The sequence below is a fragment of the Podarcis bocagei genome (genome assembly GCF_964188305.1).
Source record: "Podarcis bocagei genome assembly, chromosome: 1".
Classification (NCBI taxonomy): domain Eukaryota; kingdom Metazoa; phylum Chordata; class Lepidosauria; order Squamata; family Lacertidae; genus Podarcis; species Podarcis bocagei.
The window spans coordinates 22385611-22409424 of record NC_138125.1 but is presented as its reverse complement, the minus strand read 5'-3'; the positions used below and the strand labels follow the sequence as shown (position 1 = coordinate 22409424).

General features: G+C 41.3%; 1 protein-coding gene and 2 long non-coding RNA genes across 3 annotated transcripts in view; 1 reads left to right on the top strand and 2 right to left on the bottom strand.

Annotated features, from left to right (window-relative positions):
• LOC308575835 overlaps positions 1-18702 on the bottom strand; it is an 88105-nt gene extending 69403 nt beyond the window's left edge. The window contains exon 1 of the long non-coding RNA XR_014002943.1: positions 18584-18702. This is a non-coding gene — a long non-coding RNA (uncharacterized lncRNA). The remainder of the gene's footprint in view (positions 1-18583) is intronic.
• Positions 1110-11860, bottom strand: LOC308575862. The gene is made up of 2 exons (XR_014002953.1): positions 11144-11860; positions 1110-1317 (listed from the first exon to the last, which is right to left on the bottom strand). It is a non-coding gene; the product is annotated as an uncharacterized lncRNA (long non-coding RNA).
• Positions 4518-15882, top strand: LOC308575176 (cytochrome P450 2C19-like). Its single transcript, XM_081173752.1, has 9 exons — positions 4518-4730; positions 6949-7111; positions 8202-8351; positions 8999-9159; positions 10246-10422; positions 10781-10922; positions 14002-14189; positions 14649-14790; positions 15132-15882. Exons 1-9 carry the CDS (start codon positions 4548-4550, stop codon positions 15311-15313), a joined length of 1488 nt encoding a protein of 495 aa, XP_081029878.1. The 5' UTR covers positions 4518-4547; the 3' UTR covers positions 15314-15882.
• Positions 18703-23814: the final 5112 nt, after the last annotated feature.

Genomic DNA, 23814 nt, shown 5'->3' with positions numbered 1-23814 from the left:
CTTAAAATATTCTTCTAAGATTTGCTTGGCCTTCTGTACAGTTTTTTCATCGTTTAGCATACTCTCATTAAGTTGCCACCTTTTAACCTTTTCTTCTTTTCCTTTAAAGTTAACCCAGACCGCGCTGTGATCTGAAATTGTCCTTGGATGGATTTCTGCTTTTGTAAAATTATTTAATAAATCTTTTGTTGTCCAGATCGCGTCGATTCGTCCCGCCAATTTATGTGGCTCTGTATAATGTGTAAATTCTTTCTCTGTTGGATTCTTAAACCTCCAAGCGTCAAACAAATTCAGGAGTTCTATTAATTGGAAAAATGTAGTTGGGAGTTTGTTTTGTCTCTTTTCTTTCTTCTTTATTGTTCTGTCCATGTTTGGATTGACTACTCCATTAAAATCTCCTAATAATATAATTCCCCCCCCTAAATATTCTATGACTTTCTTCCAGGAATTGATAGAATTCGGATTTTTTCCCCTTTTTTTGATGAAATGCATCCCTGGGACGCACCACAAAGTGCTGAAAAACAACTTGGCACTCAGAGAGTTTGTTTTGGAGGAGGTTGAAGAGCACAAGGCCACTCTGGACCCCAACTCACCTCGGGATTTTATCGACTGCTTCCTTATGAAAATGGATCACGTAATCATGAAAACTCACAGAACTCCCCAAGTGGGTTCTCCTGCCACTCCTGAAGCTTCCCAGCCAGCAGACTTCCATCCAGCTTCTTGTGGGGAATGCCAAGGAAAGAGATTCCTGCCCACACTCCATTGGAGTAGATTCATTTCCCATTGCTGACCTGTTCTTGCAGTAAGTGGGAAGTTCAAGGGCAAGGAATGTCCAGAGGAATGAGCTATAAAAAGACTTGAAATAAGATGTGTCTTCGGAAGGGAGCTAGTCCCAGTGGCGCTGTTAAATTTTTTTATGTTGTACTCAGAACAATTGAGTTGACTCCACTGACTGTGTTGTGTGTTTCTGCAGGAAAAAGGTAATAGTGCATCCCATTTCACCATTGAAAACTTGGCCATAAGCACAGTTGACTTGTTTGGGGCTGGAACAAAGACCACCAGCACCACACTGCGATACGGGTTCATGATCCTCCTCAAATACCCAGAGATACAAGGTAAAACAGATGCGTTATTAGTACTTATTATTCTAGTTCTCTCCTAGATTTATGTATCACAGGTCCAAGAGGTTGTTGTTCTGCCACTTTCCCCAGGAAAACCCACTGTTCATCGCTGAATGTTAATCATCGCTGACTGACATCAGGAGTAAACAGAAGGCTTTCCTGGAGACAACAGTGGGGTGTGTGTGTGGACAAAATGCTCAGACCCATGCCTAGTAACCACAGACCTGTGCCTAGAAATCCCAGCGAAAACAGAAGTGTGGATGAGCTCTTATAGCTGACCATATTGCAAACCCTAGGATTTATATGCAAACAGTAACAACTCGAATTTGGCTCAGTAGTGTACTGGCAGCGAGTGTAGATCCTATAGACCAGGCATGTCCGAAGCCCATTTTGGGGACCTAATCCGGCCTGCTGGTCGGTTTAATCGGGCCCCAGGGGCAGTTTATTTCCTGGGGTAAAATCCTTAAAAAAAGGTCCATGACCTTGGTTGGCCCTTTGGTCAACCAATCAGGCCCTCTTTGAAAAACCACAAGGGCCAGGGGCACAACCACAAGGGCCAGGGGCCAAAGGGCCCTCAGGTACGATCAGAATGACTGCAGGACAGTGCCTCCAATAGGAATCTCTCTAAGATGGACCATCACTTGCTCCTATAACATCCCTAAAGCTTTTGTCCCGCTGGGATCCTTTGGGACAGAAATTAAATTAATATATAAATAATTGCAGTTATTATGTTTCCTGTTTACAAATGGATTGTTGAAGGTGAGCTACTATAAGTTACCTGTGGTGACGAGTTAGTAGAAAGTTGGCATCAGAAAACAATTGAAAGCTCCAAAATGTGCAGGGGCTGGCAACCACTCCCACTGAGTTTCAGTTTCTTCTGAGTTATTGGCCAATCACGAAGTCCTTGCATGGCAGATCGTGGGGCAATGCCTTATAGAAATTGGTATAGAAATTGATTAAAAAGTGAAATATTTAGGAATTTGGTTAACTTCTAAAAATATTGATCTATTTCAAAATAATTATACGCCAATGTGGAATAGTGTCAAAAGAGATCTAGAGATATGGAGGAGGTTGAAGTTATCATTTTGGAGTAGGATTTCAGCGATAAAGATGAATGTGCTACCAAAGATGTTATTTTTGTTTCAGACAATTCCTGTAATTAAAGGGGCTGCAATATTGAAAGATTGGCAAAAGACAATTTCAAGATATAACTGGCAGGGTAAGAAGCCGAGAATTCAATTTAAGTTATTAACAGATGCTAAAGAAAGAGGAGGCTTCGCCCTGCCATTGTATTATGTATTATGAAATTGTATTAGGAAGCAGTATACCTCTGTTGGTTGAAGAAATGGATGAAACTACAAAATACCGAATTGCTGGACTTGGAAGGTTATGACAATAGATTTGGTTGGCACGCTTATTTATGGTATAATAAGACGAAAGTCCATAAAGGATTTGGAAACCATATTTTTTGAAGATCTCTATAGAGGTTTGGGATAGGTATAAAAACCTATAGGAACAAAAAACACTGCATTGGCTATCTCCATTAGAAGCGATGAATGTGAAAAAGGTCATTATGAGTGGGAAATGGATAACATATGTGAAACTAATAAGTAAGGAAGATGGTAAATGGAAAATGAAACCATATGGAGAAATTAAAGATTATGTTTATGATTGGTTACATTATTACCAGGTCAATGAAAGGTTTAGGCAAGATTTTAAAGAAAGAGGATTTGAGGAAAAGGAATGTTAAATATTGATTTTAACATTTTGTCCAAAATGTATAAATTGCTGCTGGAATGGCATTTGAAAGATGAGGAGGTTAAGTCGGTTATGATTCATTGGGCTAAAGATTTTGGATATAACATACAACTGAGAGACTGGGTGAAATTATGGAAAGAAGGACCAAAGCATTCCAGGCACTTCTGTCTTCCACTGCCTCCCGCTGTTTAGTCAAACTCATGCTTCTAGCTTCGAGAACACTATCCAACTATCTCGTCCTCTGTCGTCCCCTTCTCCTTGTGCCCTCCATCTTTCCCAAAATCAGGGTCTTTTCCAGGGAGTCTTCTCTTCTCATGAGGTGGCCAATGTATTGGAGCCTCAGCTTCAGGATCTGTCCTTCCAGTGAGAACTCAGGGCTGATTTCCTTAAGAATGGATCAGTTTGATCTTCTTGCAGTCCATTGGACTCTCAAGAGTCTCCTCCAGCACCATAATTCAAAAGCATCAATTCTTCGGCGATCAGCTTTCTTTATGGTCCAGCTCTCACTTCCATACATCACTACTGGGAAAACCATAGCTTTAACTATACAGACCTTTGTTGGCAAGGTGATGTCTCTGCTTTTTAAGATGCTGTCTAGGTTTGTCATTGCTTTTCTCCCAAGAAGCAGGCGTGTTTTAATTTCGTGGCTGCTGTCAGGCAGTGAGAGATTTTACTTTCTTGGGCTCCATGATCACTGCAGCTGGCATACATACCTTTGATTTTTTAAAATAAAAATTAACACAAGTTTTCTCTACACTTCTGACACAATTTGTCACATTTCTGGGCATCTAAGGTGCAAGAAACGTCCAACCAAGCACTCAGAGTGTAGAAGAAGCTCTCCTGCAGGAACCTTAAAAGCAGAACCATTTGCCACAAGGCTACATTACAATGTTTAATAAGTTGGAGTTCTTGTTATTAAATATACTAGCTGATGAATGTGAATACATCGAAACAGGGCCCTGTAAGAATTTAAATGTATTTTCATCTAATATTTGATACATGCAGCTGATGAAGGTTAATACATCGAAACAGGGCCCTGTCCTGGTCTCCAATCCATAACTGACTTCTGCTTAACGATTGAAACTGAGTTTCCATCTGCAAGCTTATAAAGTATAAGGATCAATATTATTGTCGAGTGAAAAGGAGAAAATCTTTGTAACGAATTATTGTTTTATACATAAATCTTTGAGTTTGGGTTTGTTATCTCTCTTAGAGTTTGTAATCTCTATTTGAGTTTGTAATTTTTATTAGAATACATACTTTTGAATGAATTGGCTTTGGTTTCTATTGACTATTGAATTGTGAGTAGGGACCACCCCCACTATTAAAACTTACAGTATATTGATCTGAATTCTTGGTTTGCTTCTTTCTTGGCACATTACAATGTTTGGCAAAAAAAAACTGAACCCCTGGTTGTCTTACATCACAGACCTTGTGTACACTAATGCCGTTATCATTGCCTTAAAAATCAATGAAGAAAAAGAAGTTCAGAGAAGTTCATTTCTTCATTATACAACCTGATCTACTTAATGGCTAATCTCATTTACTCAGAGAAACCTAGAATTTCTATTGGTGAAAATTCATGTATATGTGACCTCCTCAGAGTATATAAAATTGGAAAGCAAATTAATTCATCTAGAGTCATTTCAGTCACTGTTAGCTGGTGCCATGGAGCCTCTAGGGACAGTGACCATTTTGACGATCATATGTATCTCTTGCCTTGTTTTCCTTGCAGTCAGGAGCAGGACGCCAGAGAATGCAAAGCAGCTGCCACCTGGCCCACCTCCACTGCCCATCGTAGGGAACGCATTGCAGCTGAAGACCAACAACCTGCCCCAGGTTCTCCAGGAGGTAAGCCAAAGATGAGCACCTTCCTCAACAGCTGTCTGTTGATGACCGTTACCTGTTTGCAAGCCTCTTTCCATCTGACTCTTTTGGAAGGGGACAATCCATTGTCAGTTTGTTTATTTATAGATGGTACATCTGTGTGCAGGGCACATTTGCAGAGTATAAGGCAACAGACTCTGCACTTTGACAGAGGAGAGGCAAGGGAGGGAAGGGAGGCATCCAGACTGAGGCAAGGAAGGAAGGGCTACCCCTATACTATTCATATAACCAGTTATCAATAATCAATATATTCAATATATATGCTTACACGAATTAAGGATTACAGTATTTTATAAATCCACTTGAATCAAAAAGGGAAGCTGTGCCTTAGCTAAAATGCAAACTGCTTGAAACAGCAAAGTTAGGAGCCGACCTTTCCCCTAGAAACATCTGTGTACCCCGGACAAGACATGAATCAGAGATTCTGGTACAAATTCCCCATCAGGAACAGGCTAAAATTAATCCACAGAACAGGAAGAGCAAAACCACAAAATGTCCAAGCTCCCTGTCCTGTCATAACTAGGGGAAAGGTTAGACTGAGCGTCACTGGAAGCATTGGAAAGCGGAACTTGAACCCTGTGCTGGACCAGTGCTATACCAGTAGCTAGGAGCGTGACAACTGCTTGCTGATTGGCTGATATTTTGCTGACCAAGTTATGAGTCCTTCATGATTGTCTTATGATCTATGATTTGCTGTGATTTGCTCAGGTATAAAGACCCCTGTATTTCTGTCAATCGGGGTCCCAGTTCTTTGGAAGAGATTCCAACTGGGTCCTTATTGCCTGGCAATAAACTTCACCTTCTTATTCTCCATTGCTGCGTCTGGCTGATCCTTATCCTTGCAACAAGACCATAAGAAAAGAATAGCAGAATCGCTGTGATGTCAGTGGCATGGACTTGTGCTTGGCTACATCGGCAGGGATGGGGAGCAGGGACTTGTCGCAAAGGCTCCACAGAAAAGAGGTGGACTTTGAGCAGGCCCCACAACTCCACAAAAGGGGTGATTTTATTGTCATTTTATTGTTTTATCCTTAAAATAAAAGCCATAAAGCCCCTTTCTGAGTAAAGAATGTTAAAAAGAAATAGTGCAATTTTCATACTATATTAGAGACAGGGGGCGGGGGCAGGGACGGGTCCAATTCTCCCTCCACACATGGATGGTTTGGGCATTTTTGCCCTCTGAACATTTTTAGCTTCTGCTGGACAGTGGGGAGTTCATAGTCTTCTTGTATTTTGAAAAGCTGCTCCTTTATTTTCCCCAGAATGTGCTTGGTTGGAAGGTACTTTAAGAATTCCCTTAGAAAAATGAGTGTGAAGGGGACATAACAGAGCAGTATAATCATATTCACGGTATAGAGAAAGTGGGCGGGAAAACACTTTTACCCCCCTCTCATAATGCCATACCCTCCAACATTTCTCCAATGAAAATAGGGACATCCCATTCCATAAAGATAATTTTACTATAGCCCACAAAGCTTACTGGGTTGCCCCAGCAACTCTGGACAGCTTCTAACATATATAAAAACATAATGAAAACATTAGAAATTAAACAGAAAAACACTTCCCTATTCAGGATTGCCTTCAGAGGGGGTCGGATATCTCTATACCCTCCAACATTTCTCCAATGAAAATAGGGACAGCCTAAGGACATTCTGTGATCAAACTGGGATGGCTTCTCTAAATCAGGGATGTCCCTGGAAAATAGGGACACTTGAAGGGTCTGTAATGCTAAAACTTGGAGTCTTCAATTAAAGCTGAGTGTTAGAAGATTTACAACACACGCAAGATAGTAGTTCTTCATACAGTGCATATTGAAACTGTGGAATTCACTGTGGAATTTTGTTAAGACAAAATTCATTGAAGATAAAGCTACCCATAGCTGGTAGCGATGATGCTGAACCTCCACCAGTTCCAGGGACCTGCAGGAGGGGAGCGTGCTATTGCACTCTGGTCTTGTTTTTGAGCTTCCCAGAAGAACTGTGTTGGCCACTGTGATAACAGTCATGGACTAGTTGGCCTTCGGCCTGATCTAGCTGCAGAACTCTTCTGTATGTTATTAAGAGTCATGTGGTTCAGATGCCCATAGTGAGTCTGGGGGCAGCGGGGCTCTCCATCAGCTATATGACTCTCTCCTAATCCGTAAACCCACCTAGATGTGTGTCCTTCTCTATCTTTTTTCCAGTTTGGTGAGAAGTATGGCTCTGTGTTCACAATGTATTTTGGAACAGAACGGGTTGTGGTGCTGCATGGCTATGATGCAGTGAAAGAAGCGCTGATCGACCGTGGAGATGAATTTGCTGCCAGGGGACGCCTGCCATTAGCTGATGATGTCAACAAGGGATTAGGTATTTTATGCTGGTTGACCAGTGGAGGGGGGGGGGACGCAGGAAAATCCCTCTATTCATGAAAATAAAGCAAAAAAGGTTGCAAAGACAAGTCATTGCATCTTGAGACAAACTTTCCTAATTAATGTTCCCACTGGACAGTAGAAATAGATAATTATCAGCCTTTTAATGGCAGAGCTATATATTGGGCATTGCCATTTAAGAGAGAAATGAGCCATCTCATAAAAGTACTTAAGCAATATCTAGGGCAGTAGCGGAGAAAGGTGGGTGTGGTGGGTGCTGGCCGCCCTGGGTGCAATCCCTGAGGGGAGTGATATTACCACAGGTGGCGCCCCCCCTGGGATGTGCGTTGCTGCTGGCACCCGCTGGAAGGTCCCCGCCGCCGCGCGACGCCTTACACCCAAGGGTGCTTACCCCTGCCCACGCAGGCCACTCCAGGTGCCGGAGCAGCTAGCTCCGCCTCTGGTCTAGAGCAAGCACCAAAAATTAAAGCAGGACTGAATGAGTCTCTAGCCTTTAAAAATAATGGTTTGGGGTAATTCTGGTGTGGGCAGTAAGTGCTTCAAAGTTACTGCAAACTATCTATAAATTTGTTACCAAGAAAATAAATAAATACAAATCAACACATTGCACTTATACAACTAGCAATGTAGACCAGTTTTCTTTAAGTTCTTTCTGGTTAATATAGTCCAAGAACTATTGCTTCTTCATTATACTGGCAGCTTCAGAGAGAGACCCAGGCTCCAAGAGATGAATTACCAGTTAACATAAATATCGAAACATTGAAACCTATTTTTATGTTTTAGCTGCAAAAATGGACATTCTGCAAATGCAAACCTCCACTATGTTTCATACACAACACACACAAACATAGCATTTTATGCACATTAAACACATATATTTTACAGTAAGGGCATGTATCAGAAGACTGGCCAGCTACTGATTATGGACTAAGGAGGCACCAAAGTACCAAGTCTCCAGGTGGTCTGGAGCCAAGAATAAGAGCCTCCTGCTCTTCCAACCTGCTTCTTCTGCTCTCTCTTTCAGCCCATCCATCTCCTTTATGCCCATTTCCTCTTCTGCTTTCCAGGAATTATATTCAGCAATGGGGAGGCGTGGAAGCAGCTCCGACATTTTGCCCTTACCACCCTGCGCAACTTTGGCATGGGAAAGAAAAGTATTGAGGAGAGGATCCAGGAGGAAGCACAGTTCCTGCTAGAAAAGTTCCGGGACACACAGGGTGGGTAGCCACTGCCCTTCATCGACATAGGCTTATCAAGCAGACCCCCTTAAACATCACAACAGATTCTGGGGTACATTACAACAGATTATTAACCACCACCTGGTCCTAGGTCACTGAGGGCTTCATACACACCAGTAATGAACTGAACTTACCTTGTCAATGTACTGGCAAACAATGCATAGCTTTCAGCAGGGGTGTAATATGCTGACACAGACCAGTTCCATCTAAAGCCCGGCTGCTGCTTCTCTATCAACTGCAAGAGTGCTCCGCAGATATTGTTGAATTCCAGCTGCTTTCAGCCCCAACAGTCAACAGTGGTCCAGAAGTTAGAGTCTAGCAGCATCTGAAGTGCTTTAGATTCCCTAGTTTTAGTCTAGACTTCACCAAGGCCTGCACCACTGTGGTCACTCTTTCCTATCTAAGGATATATTGGCTGAAGCTGGAAGAAAGCACCTTGGAAAGTCCTTGGAAGAAACCACTCATAGCCACTGAAGATGCCCATGCCTCCAGAATTGTTGTGAGAAAGGCAGCTCCCTGTCTGACCACTGAGGCCAGGAGCCAGGAAATGGCAGCTCAGAAATTCCAGACTAGATTATTGCCTAAAACCTGTAATGGGTTTAATTATTTTTTTCTTGTTCTTCCAGAGAAGCCCTTGGATCCAACCTTATCACTCAGTTGCGCCATCTCCAATGTCATTTGTGCAATTATCTTTGGGAAACGATACGGTTATAATGACAAGAAGTTGCTATCCATGCTAACCCTAATAAGTGAACTCTTTCAGGTTTTTAGCTCTCCTTGGGGACAGGTAGGTGCCATCTGGTTAAATGCATTCTTTTCCACAAAGCCTAAGTTTTCTTGCATGTGGAGTATTTATTTTATGTAGATACTGCCTCTGGCTGTAGCCATTTTCCTGCTGTTTAAATGTCTTTCTTCCAGGCTTCTCATAGCCCATACTGCCTCTGCCTCTTAATATTTCTGTTAATGTCCTAGTTGCAGGCTTGCCATGAGTAACTGGTTAGCCACTGTGACAGCACGATGGGCCACTGGCCTGATTCAGTAGGCTCTTCTTATGTTTTTAATTTGGAGAGCCAATACCAATACCTGGGTCTAGTAACCAAGGTTTGACTTAACTCAACAGCAGCCCAGTGGAATACGAAGTAAAGCTTAACGAATAAAACCCACAGGCTCAATACTGTAACTGGAACTAATCACTTGGGATGTATGCACACTGCCATTGCCTCTGCATCCAGTGTGCTTCCACTAATGGTTTGAGAAGGTGTGAATACATGATGTTAGTCACAATCCATATCTAACCTGCCATTTCTTATGAAATGTTGCGCCTTGCTGATTTTTAAGCCAGGGATGTGTACACGGACTGGTTTCAGTAGGAGAAAAAGATGGGACTAGATTTAGAGATATATATGTAATCCCATAGCTCCGTTTTAGAGCATTTGGCTTGTTTATATAGGGTCCCAGAGTCAATCCCTAGTAGCATCCCTGGTTAGGGATGGGACTTCTGAATGAAACCCAGCAGAGCTGCTGCATAGGCAGTACTGACCTTGGGAGAACAATGGTTTCATTCAGTACATACCTTTTAGCATGTGGAGTTTGGCGGGGTATCTGGGTTGTTGTTTTTATTTTGATTATGAATTTTGTGGTTTTATATTTTGATTTTAGTCTACAAACCGCAGATATAAAATAATAATATAAGACAGCTGATGGGGAACATCTATATAGATTTGGGAGGCATTGGTAGTGAAAATGCTGGTGTGTGGACCACAGAGTTGAAATGCACACAAGGCAACAGTGGCCAACATTATACTGAAGCCCAAGTGTGGACAAACCCTGACTGAGGTTGGTGCCAATGGGTCTCTTGTGGTGTTTCTTCTAGCTCTACAACATCTTTCCTTCTTTGATGAAATGTATCCCTGGGCCCCACCGCAAAGTGCTGAAAAACAACTTGGCACTCAGAGAGTTTGTTTTGGAGGAAGTTGAAGAGCACAAGCCCACTCTGGACCCCAGCTCACCTCGGGATTTTATCGACTGCTTCCTTATGAAAATGGATCAGGTAATCATGAAAACTCACAGAACTCTCCACGTGGGTTCTCCTGCCACTCCTGAAGCTTCCCAACCAGCAGACATCCATCCAGCTTCTTGTGGGGAATGCCAAGGAAAGAGATTCCTGCCCACACCCCATTGGAGTAGATTCATTTCCCATTGCTGACTTGTTCCTACAGTAAGTGGGAAGTTCTTTCTAATGATTAGCCCTCTGGGCAAGGAATGTCCAGAGGAACGACCTATAAAAAGACTTGAGATAAGATGTGTCTTGGGAAGAGAGCTGGTCCCAGTGGCGCAATTAAATTCTTGTTATGTTGTACTCAGAACAATTGAGTTGACTCCACTGACTGTGTTGTGTGTTTCTGCAGGAAAAAGGTAATAGTGCATCCCATTTCACCATTGAAAACCTGGCCATAAGCACTGTTGACTTGTTTGGGGCTGGAACAGAGAACACCAGCATCACACTGCGATACGGGTTCATGATCCTCCTCAAATACCCAGAGATACAAGGTAAAACAGATGCGTTATTAGTACTTATTCTAGTTCTCTCCTAGATTTATGTGGCACAGGTCCAAGAGGTTGTTGTTCTGCCACTTTCCCCAGGAAAACCCACTGTTCATCGCTGAATGTTAATCATCGCTGACTGAAATCAGCAGTAGACAGAAGGCTTTCCTGGAGACAACAGTGGTGGTGGGGGGGTGGACAAAATGCTCAGTTCCATGCCTAGTAACCACAGACCCGTGCCTAGAAATCCCAGCAAAAACAGAGGTGTGGATGAGCTCTTATAGCTGACCATATTGCAAACCCCAGGATTTTATATGCAAACAGTAACAACTTGAATTTGACTCCCTAGTGTTCTGGCAGCCAGTGAAGATCCTTTAGATCAAGCATGTCCAAAGTCCATTTTGGGGACCTAATTGGGCCTGCTGGTCGGTTTAATCCGGCCCCAGCAGCAGGTTATTTCCTGGGGGTAAAATACTAAAAAAAAGGTCACCAACTTTGGTTTACTTCATCCTTTCTGGCCCTCTTTGAAAAAAGTTTGGACACCACTGCTTTAGACAAAGGCACAACCACAAGGGCCAGGGGCCAAAGGGCCCTCAGGTAGTATCAGAATCACTGCAGGACAGTGCCTCCAATAGGAATCTCTCTAAGCTGGACCATCACTTGCTCCTATAACATCCCTAAAGCTTTTGTCCCGCTGGGCTCCTTTGGGATAGAAATTAAATTAATATATAAATAATTGCAGTTATACTATGTTTCCCTGATTACAGATGGATTGCTGAAGGTAAGCTACAATAAATTGCCTGTGGTGACTAGTTAGTAGAAAGTTGGCATCAGAAAACAATTGAAAGCTCCAAAATGTGCAGGGGCTGGCAACCACTCCCACTGAGTTTCAGTTTCTTCTGAGTTATTGGCCGATCACGAAGTCCTTGCATGGCAGATCGTGGGGCAATGCCTTATAGAAATTGGTATAGAAATTGTTAAAAAAGTTGTCGTTGGAAGATCCAAAAAAAAAAGTGTCAGTAAAGTGATAGATCTGTTAGAAGAATTTCGAAAGCTATCCGGCTTCAAATTAAGTAGAACAAAAACTAAAATGATGACTAAAAATATGAAAGAAGAGCTATAAAACCATCTTGAATCACAGACTGTGATTAAAGTAACTAAAAAAGTAAAATACCTGGGAATTTGGCTAACGATGAAGAATATAAATTTAATGGAAGACAATTATACAAACACGTGGAAAGAAATAAAGAAGGAGCTGGATACCTGGAACAGAATAAAACTCTCTTGGTCGGGAAGAATGGCGGCAATTAAGATGAGTCTATTACCGAAATTGCTGTTTTTATTTCAAAATATACCGATAATCAGGGGAACTTCAGTATTTAAAGATTGGCAGAAAGTACTCTCTAAATTTATTTGGCAAGGAAAAAGGCCAAGAATTAGATTCAAATTACTTACGGATCAAAGAGACAGGGGAGGATTTGCGGTCCCAAATTGGAAGTTGTATTATGAAGCCTCGTGCCTTTGCTGGGTTAAAGATTGGATTACCATTAAAAACACAGACTTGTTAGATTTAGAAGGCTTCAATATAAGATTTGGCTGGCACGCTTACCTGTGGCGTAATAAAGAAAAGGTCCACAAAGGATTTTCTGATCATATTATTAGAGGGCCACTGCTGGAAGTATGGGAGAGAAACAAAAACTATTGGAAAGAAACACCCCCTGGTGGTTATCACCAATCAACATCCTAACAATAAAAAAATAAACATTGAAGGAGAAAGATGGACTTATGAAGATTTGCTTGTAAAAACATAAAATGGATGGAAGATTAGGCCATATGAAGAGATAAAGAATAAACTGACAGGCTGGATCCAATTTCATCAAATCAATGCTTTATGGGCTGAGGATAAAAAGATTGGGATGAACGGGGAAAAAATCCAGATTCCAGGTAGAAATATTAGAAAATAAATCAAAACTCCTATCAAAAATGTACAGCCAACTGCTTGAATGGGAAACCAAAGATGAAGAAATAAAAGAAGTAATGGTGAAATGGGCGATAGACTTTGGATACAACATAGAGTTTGATAAGTGGAAGAAACTCTGGAATGAAGGTATGAGGTTCTCGGCATGTACAACACTTAGAGAGAACATGGAAAAAATGATGTACAGGTGGTACATCGCGCCTGTAAAATTAGAAAAAATGTACAAAACCGGAGACAAATTATGCTGGAAATGTAGGATCAAGGAGGGCAATTTCTACCACATGTGGTGGTCTTGTGAAGTAATTAGAAAGTTTTGGGAAATAATCTACAATGAATTAAAAAAAATATTCAAATATACCTTCACAAAAAAACCCGAGGCCTTCCTTCTAGGGATAACTGGAGAAGAAATTAAAAAGGAAGATCAAACACTTTTCCAATATGCAACAGTGGCTGCTAGAACACTAATTGCACAAAACTGGAAGACATCAAAAATCCCAACTATAAATGAGTGGCAATCTAAATTATTTGATTATATAGAATTGGCAAAAATGACACAGAAAATAAGAAACCAAAAAGGTACAAAGTTTAATAATGAGTGGAATAAATTTATGACATATACTGAAACAGATGTAAAAAATATAAAAATCACAGTAGGCTTGACATAACGCAAGCGACGTAAAGAGTTTTAAGAAAATGAAACTGCAGATAGAAAACCCTTCGTAACATATGCCGAAACCGAGTTGAGGGGAAGTCAATTATTGTTGTGTTATTTAGTTATTGTAAGTTTAATTTGTTGGTGTTTTATGTTATGCAATGTTTCTTTTTTCTTTGTTGTTTTTCCCCCTCATTTTTTGTTCTGTCTTTTCTGTTGTCTTAATGTTTGGTTTTGTATAATGAATTGAAACTAATAAAAATTATATATATATATATATATATATATATATATATATATATATATATATATATATATATAAAAGTAGAAAGTTGGCATCAGAAAACAATTGAAAGCTCCAAAATGTGCAGAGCCTTGCAACCATTCCCACTGAGTTTCAGTTTCTTCTGTAATGTTTCCTGCACTGGCGTTAAACCTCATTCTTCCCATTGCAGAGAAAGTGCATGAAGAAATTGACCGAGTTATTGGCCGATCACGAAGTCCTTGCATAGCAGATCGTGGGGAAATGCCTTACACAGATGCTGTCATCCATGAGATCCAGAGGTTCATCTCTATTGCCCCACTGAGCGGCCCTCATGCAGTACTCAAAGATACACTGTTCAGACAATATGTCATTCCAAAGGTCAGCTCTTTTCAAGGCTCTAAGTATTAATAGTAGGCTGCTAGCCATGATGGCTATATTCTACCTCCATGGCGAGAGGCAGCATGCTTCTGAATACCAGTGGGTGGAAACCACAGGAATTGAGAGTGCTGTCTTGTTTAGATTATGTTGATGGGCTTCCCATGGGCATTTGGTTGGACACCATGAAAACAGGATGCTGGACCAGATGGGGCCACTGGACTGATCCAGCAGAGCTTTTCTTCTCTTCTTATGTACAAGCAAGGGAAGTAGTTTAGCCCAACTCCTAAAGCGTAGCTGGGCATCTTGAAGCCTGGACTTCATTTGAAACACCCTATTGCCTTCTGAAGCTGCTCCATTATTCTTCTGTATCAACAAAGTACCTTCCTTCTTGTTAGTGTCTTCCCACACCATTAGTTGGGTGTCATGGCCATCCAGCCCATTTCTTTGCACTCTCTGCAGGGCACTACCATATATCCAAGTCTGATATCTGTGCTACATGACAGCAAAGAATTTCCAAACCCCAAAGAATTTGACCCAGGACATTTCTTGCACAAAGATGGCACCTTCAGGAACAGCGACTATTTCATGCCTTTCTCAGCAGGTAAGATCTCTGCTTCCTCAGTCGGCTGCAGTCTTGGCCAGCTCAGGTCTTTCCCGTCTCCCTAATCGGCTGGTGTCGGGGCAATGAGGGGGAACCTTCTTCCTCCTGCAGCCTAAACTGGAAGGGCTCTCAGATTGTGAGAGACGGGCAGAGGCTTCTGGGTCCATCAGAACTCCTTGTACCTTTCCTGTGGCCAGCTGAAACAAAAATAATGGTGGAAAGAGTGACTCTCCCAGGAGCTGTTCTGGAGCAGCACCTTTGCTCCTTTGGCATGATTGTTATTTTCTCCGTAACAGCCAAAGTGGCTGTTATGCATCTTACACTTTGGGTTTCCTTTGCAGGGAAGCGGATATGTGTGGGGGAAGGACTGGCCCGTATGGAGATCTTCTTGTTCTTGACCACCATATTACAGAACTTCACTCTGAAGTCCATCATTGACCCAAAAGACATCGATCTCACACCGGTGTTGAGCGGCGTAACCAACTGCCCTCGGCCCTATCAGCTCTGCATTGTCCCTCGCTGAAAAGCCTGCCTCAGGAGGGCTGCACATGTGGAAAAGTTTCAGCCTGGCAAATCCTTGTTCAAAAAATCCGTAACACAATATCTCCTCATGTGTGGAGTCTTATCTTTTTACCTGACTAGTTGTGGTACTCTTACTTTGGGGATCTTGCTAGAGAGTATTGCACATTGAAGACATTTTGTAAAAAAAAATCATCTCTTTATTGATTAAAAAAATTGCAGGTCTATACAGACATTATGTACTATCTCTTAACAGGTAAAAAAGAGAAAATTATATAAAATTTATAAAGAAATAAAAAATAAAGAAGTAACAAAGATAAGAAATAAAGAAATCAAAAAAAGAAGAAGACAGAGTTATTTACATAGTAAAAGTACTCATCGGCACGATCCTTCCCATCCTTCTCATTATACTGTTTGGTATAACATTCTTTCTTACACAGGTTTACATTATATAATATCATTTCTTTCTGTTTTGTATACATTCCTTTGATTTTTTTCTTTACAAATATCACTCAATTTCTGCTAATATGGAATTATTTGTACAATAAAGTTTTACATAATTCTTAAATATTATCCGTTCTCTAGTTGTTTTTTGTTTCGATATTCCTCTAACTGATCCTGTCAGTTTTGCTAATTGTAGATATTCTAACATGAGCATCTGCCAATCGGTAATCTCTGGGAGCATTTCATTTTTCCAATTCCTTGCTATAAGGGTCCTAGCTGCTGTTATACCATACATAAACAATGATCTTATATATTTTTAAATTTCTGATGGTAAAATACAAAGTAGGAAAATCTCTGGGGTTTGTTTTTTTTAAAAGTAATTTTAAATAGTTTCTTAAACTCATTATAAATATCATTCCAGTATCTGCCAATGGCTATACAGGTCCACCACATATGAGAGTATGATCCCTCCTCTTTTTTACATCTCCAACAGGTTGATGTTTTTCCTTTATACATTTTAGCAAGCTTTTTGCGGGTAAGATGCCATCTATATACCATTTTATGGTATATTCCCTGAGATTATAGCATGCTGTGAATTCAATGTCTGCCGTCCATAATCTCACCCATTGTTCCATAAGTATATTATGCCCAAAGTCCTGTGCCCATTTAACCATGACTGTTCTTCTTTTGTTTCCCATTCCAGAAGATAATCATACACTCGTGAAATAATTTTCTTTTTGTTAAGTATTTATTTTTAAAATGAATTTTAAAAAATTGTTACCCCCCCCCGCCCTGGCTGCCGCCCGAAGCCTTGCGCTCACCTGCCCGAAGCACGGGGCACCCTCCGGAGGGCTCCCCGTGCTTCGGGCGACAGGCTGCCGCCCCAAGCCTCGCACGCTCGGCGGGACCGCTTGCCGGGCACGCAAGGCTTGCGGACACTCGCAGGGGCTGCAGGCTGCTGCCCGCAAGCCTTGTGAGCCTGCGGGAACTCCCACCGGGCTTGCGGATAGCTTCCTGAAGCCTGGAGAGCGAGAGGGGTCGGTGCGCACCGATGCCTCTCGCTCTCCAGGCTTCAGCGAAAGCCTGCATTCGCCCCATAGGACGCACACGCATTTCCCCTTCATTTTTGGAGGGGAAAAAGTGTGTCCTATGGGGCGAAAAATACGGTAATACTATGACAAACTGAATACTGTCACTTGTAATGATTATGCAAGTACAGCAATTTTATTATTTTATCCAACATCCTGTTCTCACTGTGGCCAACCAGATGCCTATGAGAAGCCCTCAAGGAGAAACTGAGCGCTACAGTGCTCTCCTCCTCATTTGCAGTTCCCAGCAACATTTGAAGGCTATTCCTAACTGTGTAGTGCATCAATGACAGCTCCATAATGAAATCCAGAGTCAGGCCAACGGGATTTAAATATCTTGCTTTTCTAACACATTGCTTTAAAAAATACCTCCACCTTAAAAAGACAGACATTCACAACAAATTACTAATAAAATCTCATGATTAAATTTATGGTACATGACTGCAGTTCTGTGCATGGTTGGGAGTAAGCACCATTGAACACAGTGGTGCGTATTTCTGCTGTATAGGTTCACTTTTTAAAACACATTTGGTTTTAGCAAATGACATCCAGACAGCAGAAACGCAACCTTTTAATTAGCAATGCAAACAACTTTTTGATATTTATTTTTGGAATTTTACAACAAAATCCAACAGCCCCCTGTCTCCCCACCTCCCCTATGCACCCTCCCCCTTCCTCACATGCCCCCAAACCTCTGTATTCCTCCCTCGCCCCAATTGCCCCCCATCCCACAGCATTTGTATTTGTTTGTATGATCAGTGGCAAACCTGTACTTTCACTACTGATTCCCCTGACACATCTAATCTAAGGATGACCTGCTGCTTATGATGTAACAATGCAAGCAATCCAGAATTTACAGACATTTATAGACCGCATCCACACAGGATTAAAGTGTAGTATTTTGTCTCAAACTGCCCCACTGAACAAGCTTATATTAGCTGGCGAAAACCCTCTCCCATGCCCACACTTTTAAGCAGTTTGCCATTGCTTCTTTTTATCTAAGTTGTATATAAAAATATGAGAAGGTCTGTGGCAATTTAAAGACTTAACTGTATTTATTTGTAAAGGGAGTAAGATTTGCTAGGGCATACTTCCTCTGATGGGAAAGGGGTGGCTACAACAACAACATAGTATTAATATTAATAATAATATACAGTGCTTTTTTCTGGGGGGAACGCAGGGTAGGCATACTCCTAAACATTTTGTGAATCTAATGGGAGAAGAACTAAAAAAAATAAAATATTTAATTTCTTCTCTAGCACAATGAATCGGCAGTTCCGTTGCTACCTCCGATGGTGACCTTTTTGTCCATTTACTGCTTTTATTTTTCCGGATTTGAACTATAAAATGGTGATTTTCTTGAGTCAAAATGAGAGTACCCCAAAACATTTCTTTAGAAAAAAATCACTGATAATATGTAGTCAACTCAACTTCGTGGCCATTCAATTTAAGGTTACAGATAGTGATTACGTTCAAAAATACAAGAAGCATGGTGTATGGCCCCATTTAGACTAAAATGAGTAACAATTGATGGTTTGATTCTTTGATTGTTGTAAAACTGTTATTATTTAAATTATCTGATCTGAAGTCTCCGGCCTACAAACGCTTACGCTTTATATAAAGGCAGTCCTTAAAATTCCCTCAGACTCGTTGTTTTTCATGGTGACAGACAGACACCCCCAACTTTGGGCGGGGGGATGGTTTTTGTCCCTGTTAAATGCATTGAAAGGCTGTCAGCTTACCTGGCTCAGTTTCCTTCACGGCTTTGCAATCCGTTGGGCCCAGCCTGAGGCCTTGCAGCCTGTCACTCCCAAGGAAGTTTGTAGAGCCAGCCGGGTTATCGGCCCTTCATGGCAGGGTATAAATTCTTTATAAACACAAAGAAGTGCCGGCAAACAGGAATAAAGTCCCAAAGAAGCATGGAAAGTGTGGTGCGACACAACAGAGAGATGGGACGGCCCTGTGCTGCAGCTGCGAACCTGCAAACTTGTCAATTTCCTGGCCCTGCCTGCTACCTGAGGGGAGCTCAGCCAACTCCAGAGGAATATGGAGTGGGCTTAAGCCCCACAGCCCTCCCTCCAAAGTTAATACCTATGGTATCACTACCACCTCTGGGAGCAAATCCCACAGTTATTGTTTTGTTAAATAATTTTGATAAAAGATGTTCCCTTGCTACAAAACTAACAAAAATGGGGGGGTTACATTTTTCATCTCCACTTTCAATTCATAAGAGTCTTTTTCAGTTCGTTTGCATGTACTTTTGTCGGGGGTGGGGATAGCATAGCTGTCAATGTTTCCCTTTTTTTCAGGAAAATTCCCTTATTCCGAATAGGATTCCTCACAAGAAAAGGGAAAAGTTGACAGCTATGGGAGAGAGTTATGTGTCCCTATTTTCCAGGAACTGTCCCAGATTTACCAAAGCCACCCTGGTTTCTTATTTGATCCCAGAATGTCCCCCTTTTCCTTTGTACGTCCCTATTTCTTCAGAGAAATGTTGGAGGGAATGCTGTTGTCCGACACACACACACCCCAGCCGTCTGAAGGCAGCTCTGTATAGGGAAGTTTTTGGATGTTTAATGTTTTGTTACATTTTTATAGATGTTGGAAGCCGCCCAGAGTGGCTGAGGCCAACCAGTCAGGTGGGCAGGGTATAAATAGTAAAATAGTCCCTATTTTCACAGGAGAAATATTGGCGGGTATGCAACACACAGCTTCAATGGATGTGCACAAGTTCTAGTGTTATGAAAGAGAAAAGCTTTTACCTATTCCCTTTCTACACACCATGTATAATTTTATACGCCTCTTACTTGTCTTTTCTGTGAACGAAAGTCTCACATGCTACAACCTTTCCTCAGTTAACTTGCTAATAGCCTCAAATCATTTTGGTTGCCCTTTTCTGAAGATTTTTCAGCTCTGCAAGATCCTTTCTTAGGGTTGGCTTAGCCTGGAGCCATGAAACCCTACAACCCTGTGTCCTAAAAACCCCCACTATTAGCCTAAAGTAGGACTCTTTAAGAAATCTAAGCCGTTATCTCCTCTCATACAGAAACTTGACCCCAAGAGAGTGAGCAAGAGAGTTATAGCCATGAAGCCACAAAGACCTGCAATTTAATTTTTAAATGCTGTTTTATAATTTTTAAGAGATTCTGATGACCGGTTTTACAAATGCAGCCGAGGTCTTAAATGTGTTGACCTAATCTCATTAATTACTTGATGACAGTGGCAGTTAATATTCGTGTTTGAGTGATAAATAGAAGAGGTCGGTGAAGCTTATTATCAGTGTCATAAATCTCACACCCAATTACATTAGCAGTCAGTGGTTTTTTCCCCCCTGTGAGGAGGAAATTACAGTAACTCATAAAAACAGGATATATGGTGTAGCGGTTTGTGTGCTGGATTAGGACTGGGAGGATTTGAGTTGCCCATTCAGCCCTGGAGAAAACCACTTGGGAAAACCACTTTTTGTTAGCCTAACCTGCTTCACAAGGCTGTTGAGGGAATAAAACAGGTTCCTTGGAAGAAAAGATGGATATAAATGTAACAAAACATCAATTAATCCCAGCTCTTCCTGTAGGGAGAAGCTTTCTCTTCATAACCATAAATAAATTTGACAACATGCAACCCCTCCTTTGCTTTAAACGTTTGTTCAGTCAATTATTTAAACTGAGATAGACAAGCCATTGGACATATTATGCAGAGGTAAGCTCAGGTTTATCACAAAATGAAATCTCAGCAAGCAGCTGCAGCTAATCATATGCATAGTGAAAATAGGTCCCGAAAGCTGGGAGCAGGTTGGCTTCTCAGGTTCTACAAATGCCGGAAACGTAAAAAAGAATAAAGAAAATACTAAGAATATCATATAGTAAAAGGCCAGAGGCATTCCTTTTAGGAATTTTAAACGATATTCCAAAAGACAAAACTATTTTTTTCTTATATGCGACGTCTGCAGCAAGAATCCTGGTGGCTAAGTATTGGAAAGGGAATCAGTTATCCCTTAGGGGAGAATGGTTATGTAAGCTTTCAGAATATTTAGAATTAGCCAAATTGACAGATATAATAAGATAAAAAACAAAAAAGTGAAGTGAAAAAGGAATTGGAGTGCCTAAATGTTTTTTTATAATCATATTTATTAGCATTTCCAATAATAACAGAATAAGAAAAATAGAGAAGATAAAGAAAAGAAAGAAAAGGAAAGACAAATTTAAATTCTTACTTTCATAACCTTCTTTCCAGGACTCCCTCCTTCCCCTCCCGACTGTATTCCCCTTTCCCTAAGTTGGTTCCACAAGCTCTCATTCCCAATTAAAATCTAATATGTTTAACCCATTAGCCAATTTAAATTTATACAATCTTACCATCACTCCTCATCTTTAACAGAAATAGAAAAAAGATTTTCCCCCAAGATCTGCCCCAATTTCCTTCCACGAATTCCCCCTTTTTTTTAAAGAAAACATGTTAAATCAAGATACCAAAGTTATATAAAGAAAAAGAAGATAAAAGATATAAGAAGATTCGAAAAGTTGGTTACATAGCCTTTGGATTCCAAGATTCCCCCTCCCTTCCCCGGTTTGAATTCCCCATGTCCATCAGTCTGTGTGTTATCGGCCTGGAGGTCTCAAGTCCACAGCCAAATTTTTCTCATTCCACCTTGCCGGTTTTCTTTAAATTTATTTGTTTTGTTGATGTTTAGCTTCAGAAATCCAGTCTAATAGAGGCCTTTAGTTTCCTTGGTCTTTGTTACTCCTCCCATTGTTCTTTCCGTGTCGTAGTTGGTCCTTTGTTCTTTTTATTCCTTACTTTCTCAGGTTTCTTGTCTTGTTCAGCTGCAAAACGTTCTTATTCCAAAATCTAGTATCTCTGCAGAGGTTTGTTATTCAGGAACAAAAACTTACGTCCAGTCCCTTCCTTTCTTCAATAGAAAATTCTATTGTCTCCTTTTAATATAAACACCTTTGTAGACGAAATAGTATTTCAGTTTTGCAGCTTTCCCAGAAGATAAGACCTGTGTACATCCCAGAGTAGTTTTCCACATACGACCGCTTGTAATGTCCCGAAACCCCTCTAGGGGGATTGCAGTAACTTTGTATCCTCTAATCCAAAAGTCAAATTGTTGTTTCTTTTCCCCCCCAACAGTTTGTATCCATATTATATCAAATTATAACAGAATTAACCAGCAAAATACTTGTAACAAAGTCCTCTTTATATTCTCAAGATTTGACAGCTACTTTGACAGCTGTCAAATTCTCCGTCTCTCTTCGCCAGGTTCTACGAATCGCCCCGGTTCCCGGGGGGGGGGGGTTGCCTTTTCCTCTCACCCTCCACTTTTCTCCTCCAGCACAATTCTTGTAATTTCGCATCGTGGAATTAATAATTTTTATCAGCAGTAAACTTCTGGATCGATCTTGGTTACCCAGTCCTTGTTTTAGCATGTTTACAATCAGGGGGGGACTGACTTCCTTTTTAGATCGCCCCCGCTCGTGCCGAATCTGAAAAAATTTCTTTTTTTCTCCTTTTATACCCGGTTACCCAATTACTCACGGGTTGTTGTTAAAAGTCCGAATTTCCAATGGAAGAAGCCAGCGCTCTCCGTCGAATGGCATGCGGCTGCGCTCGGCAGGGGAAGCGGAGGACTCACAGCACCACGCCGCTCCCCGGCACCCGATCGGAAGCCTTTAAAAAGGCTCCTTCACGAGTCGGGAGGGCGCTAGCGGTGCCAGCCAAGTCACCATGTCCACGGGCTCCGTGCCCGTGGTTTTTAAGGGTCCCCGCGTCGCCGGCGCGGTAGGACCCAGCCCCTGCCGAGCAGACTCCCTCCGGAGCTCGGAGGGAGTCCGCCATTCGGCGATGGTGCCAACCCGGAAGTGTGGAGTGCCTAAATGAATACCTTAAAAGCCAAGGTTCGAGGACAGAAATCTGGCTGAGTTTGGAATAACCTTGTGAAGTGAAAGGATAAGAAAGAGGGATTTATATCTAGATGCTATGATAGAGATAAGGAAAACAGGAAGATACAATGAGAGGTAAAGGAGGTGCTGTGGGATTGGTGGAAGTCAATGTTTGTTTTCCTTTTTAGTGTTTATATTATTAATTTGTAAGATTTGGATTTGTTTTTTTATATGCTTTTTGTGTTTTTTGTTGTTATTTTTCTTTTGTTGCTGTTGTGTGGAAAATACTAATAAAATTTACTATTTAAAAAAGAAGAAAGGAAAGCATTTACTGGCTGAGGGAACACAAGGGGGTGTCAGGGGTGTGACTACAGCCATGGAACTTTTCTAAATTCAACCTCAACTTGCTATTGGTGTGGAAAGGAAAACCTCGCATTGACTCTCTAATAATAATGACACGTGAGGTGATGACAGTCAGCTACACATTCACTCCTAAAAAATATCGGATCAAAACAGCAACTATTCCACTATGATTGGTATGTGAGGAAAAGTCCCAAGTCTTCAGATAACAGCAATATTAGATACTGAGCCATATGCATTGCTTCAGCACTTTCTCTTCAAATCCTTAAAGAACCACCTTGCAAGGTGGTCAGTATTATGATTATCTCCATTTTCTCCCTGTTTCCTGAGGTAAAGTGGCCACTGTTTTCATGAAAGAAAGAGGAATTGGGTTAAGGAGCAGGCTATGTTCGGCGTTCCTCTCTCCCCTGACCTTATTCAGGGAGTTCCAAATAAAAATACTAACTAATAAAATAGGGATAACACAAAGCCTGACCATCTAGGATGCTGCTTTGAAGTTACCAATAGAAATGTGGTGCTTTACCACCACCTAGTGTTGGTTTATGAGACCTATCAAAATACCATTTCGTGAAATAATTTCCCTTGTTTATTTTTGGATGGCATCCCCGTTTCCGCTGTATTATTGGATAAGGTGAATGGGGAATGTGCATAGGCTCTCCCAGTGTGATTCACATGACACCTCTCCCTCCAGTTGCTTAAAAAGCATGTGAGGGAGATGTTTAATAATGGGT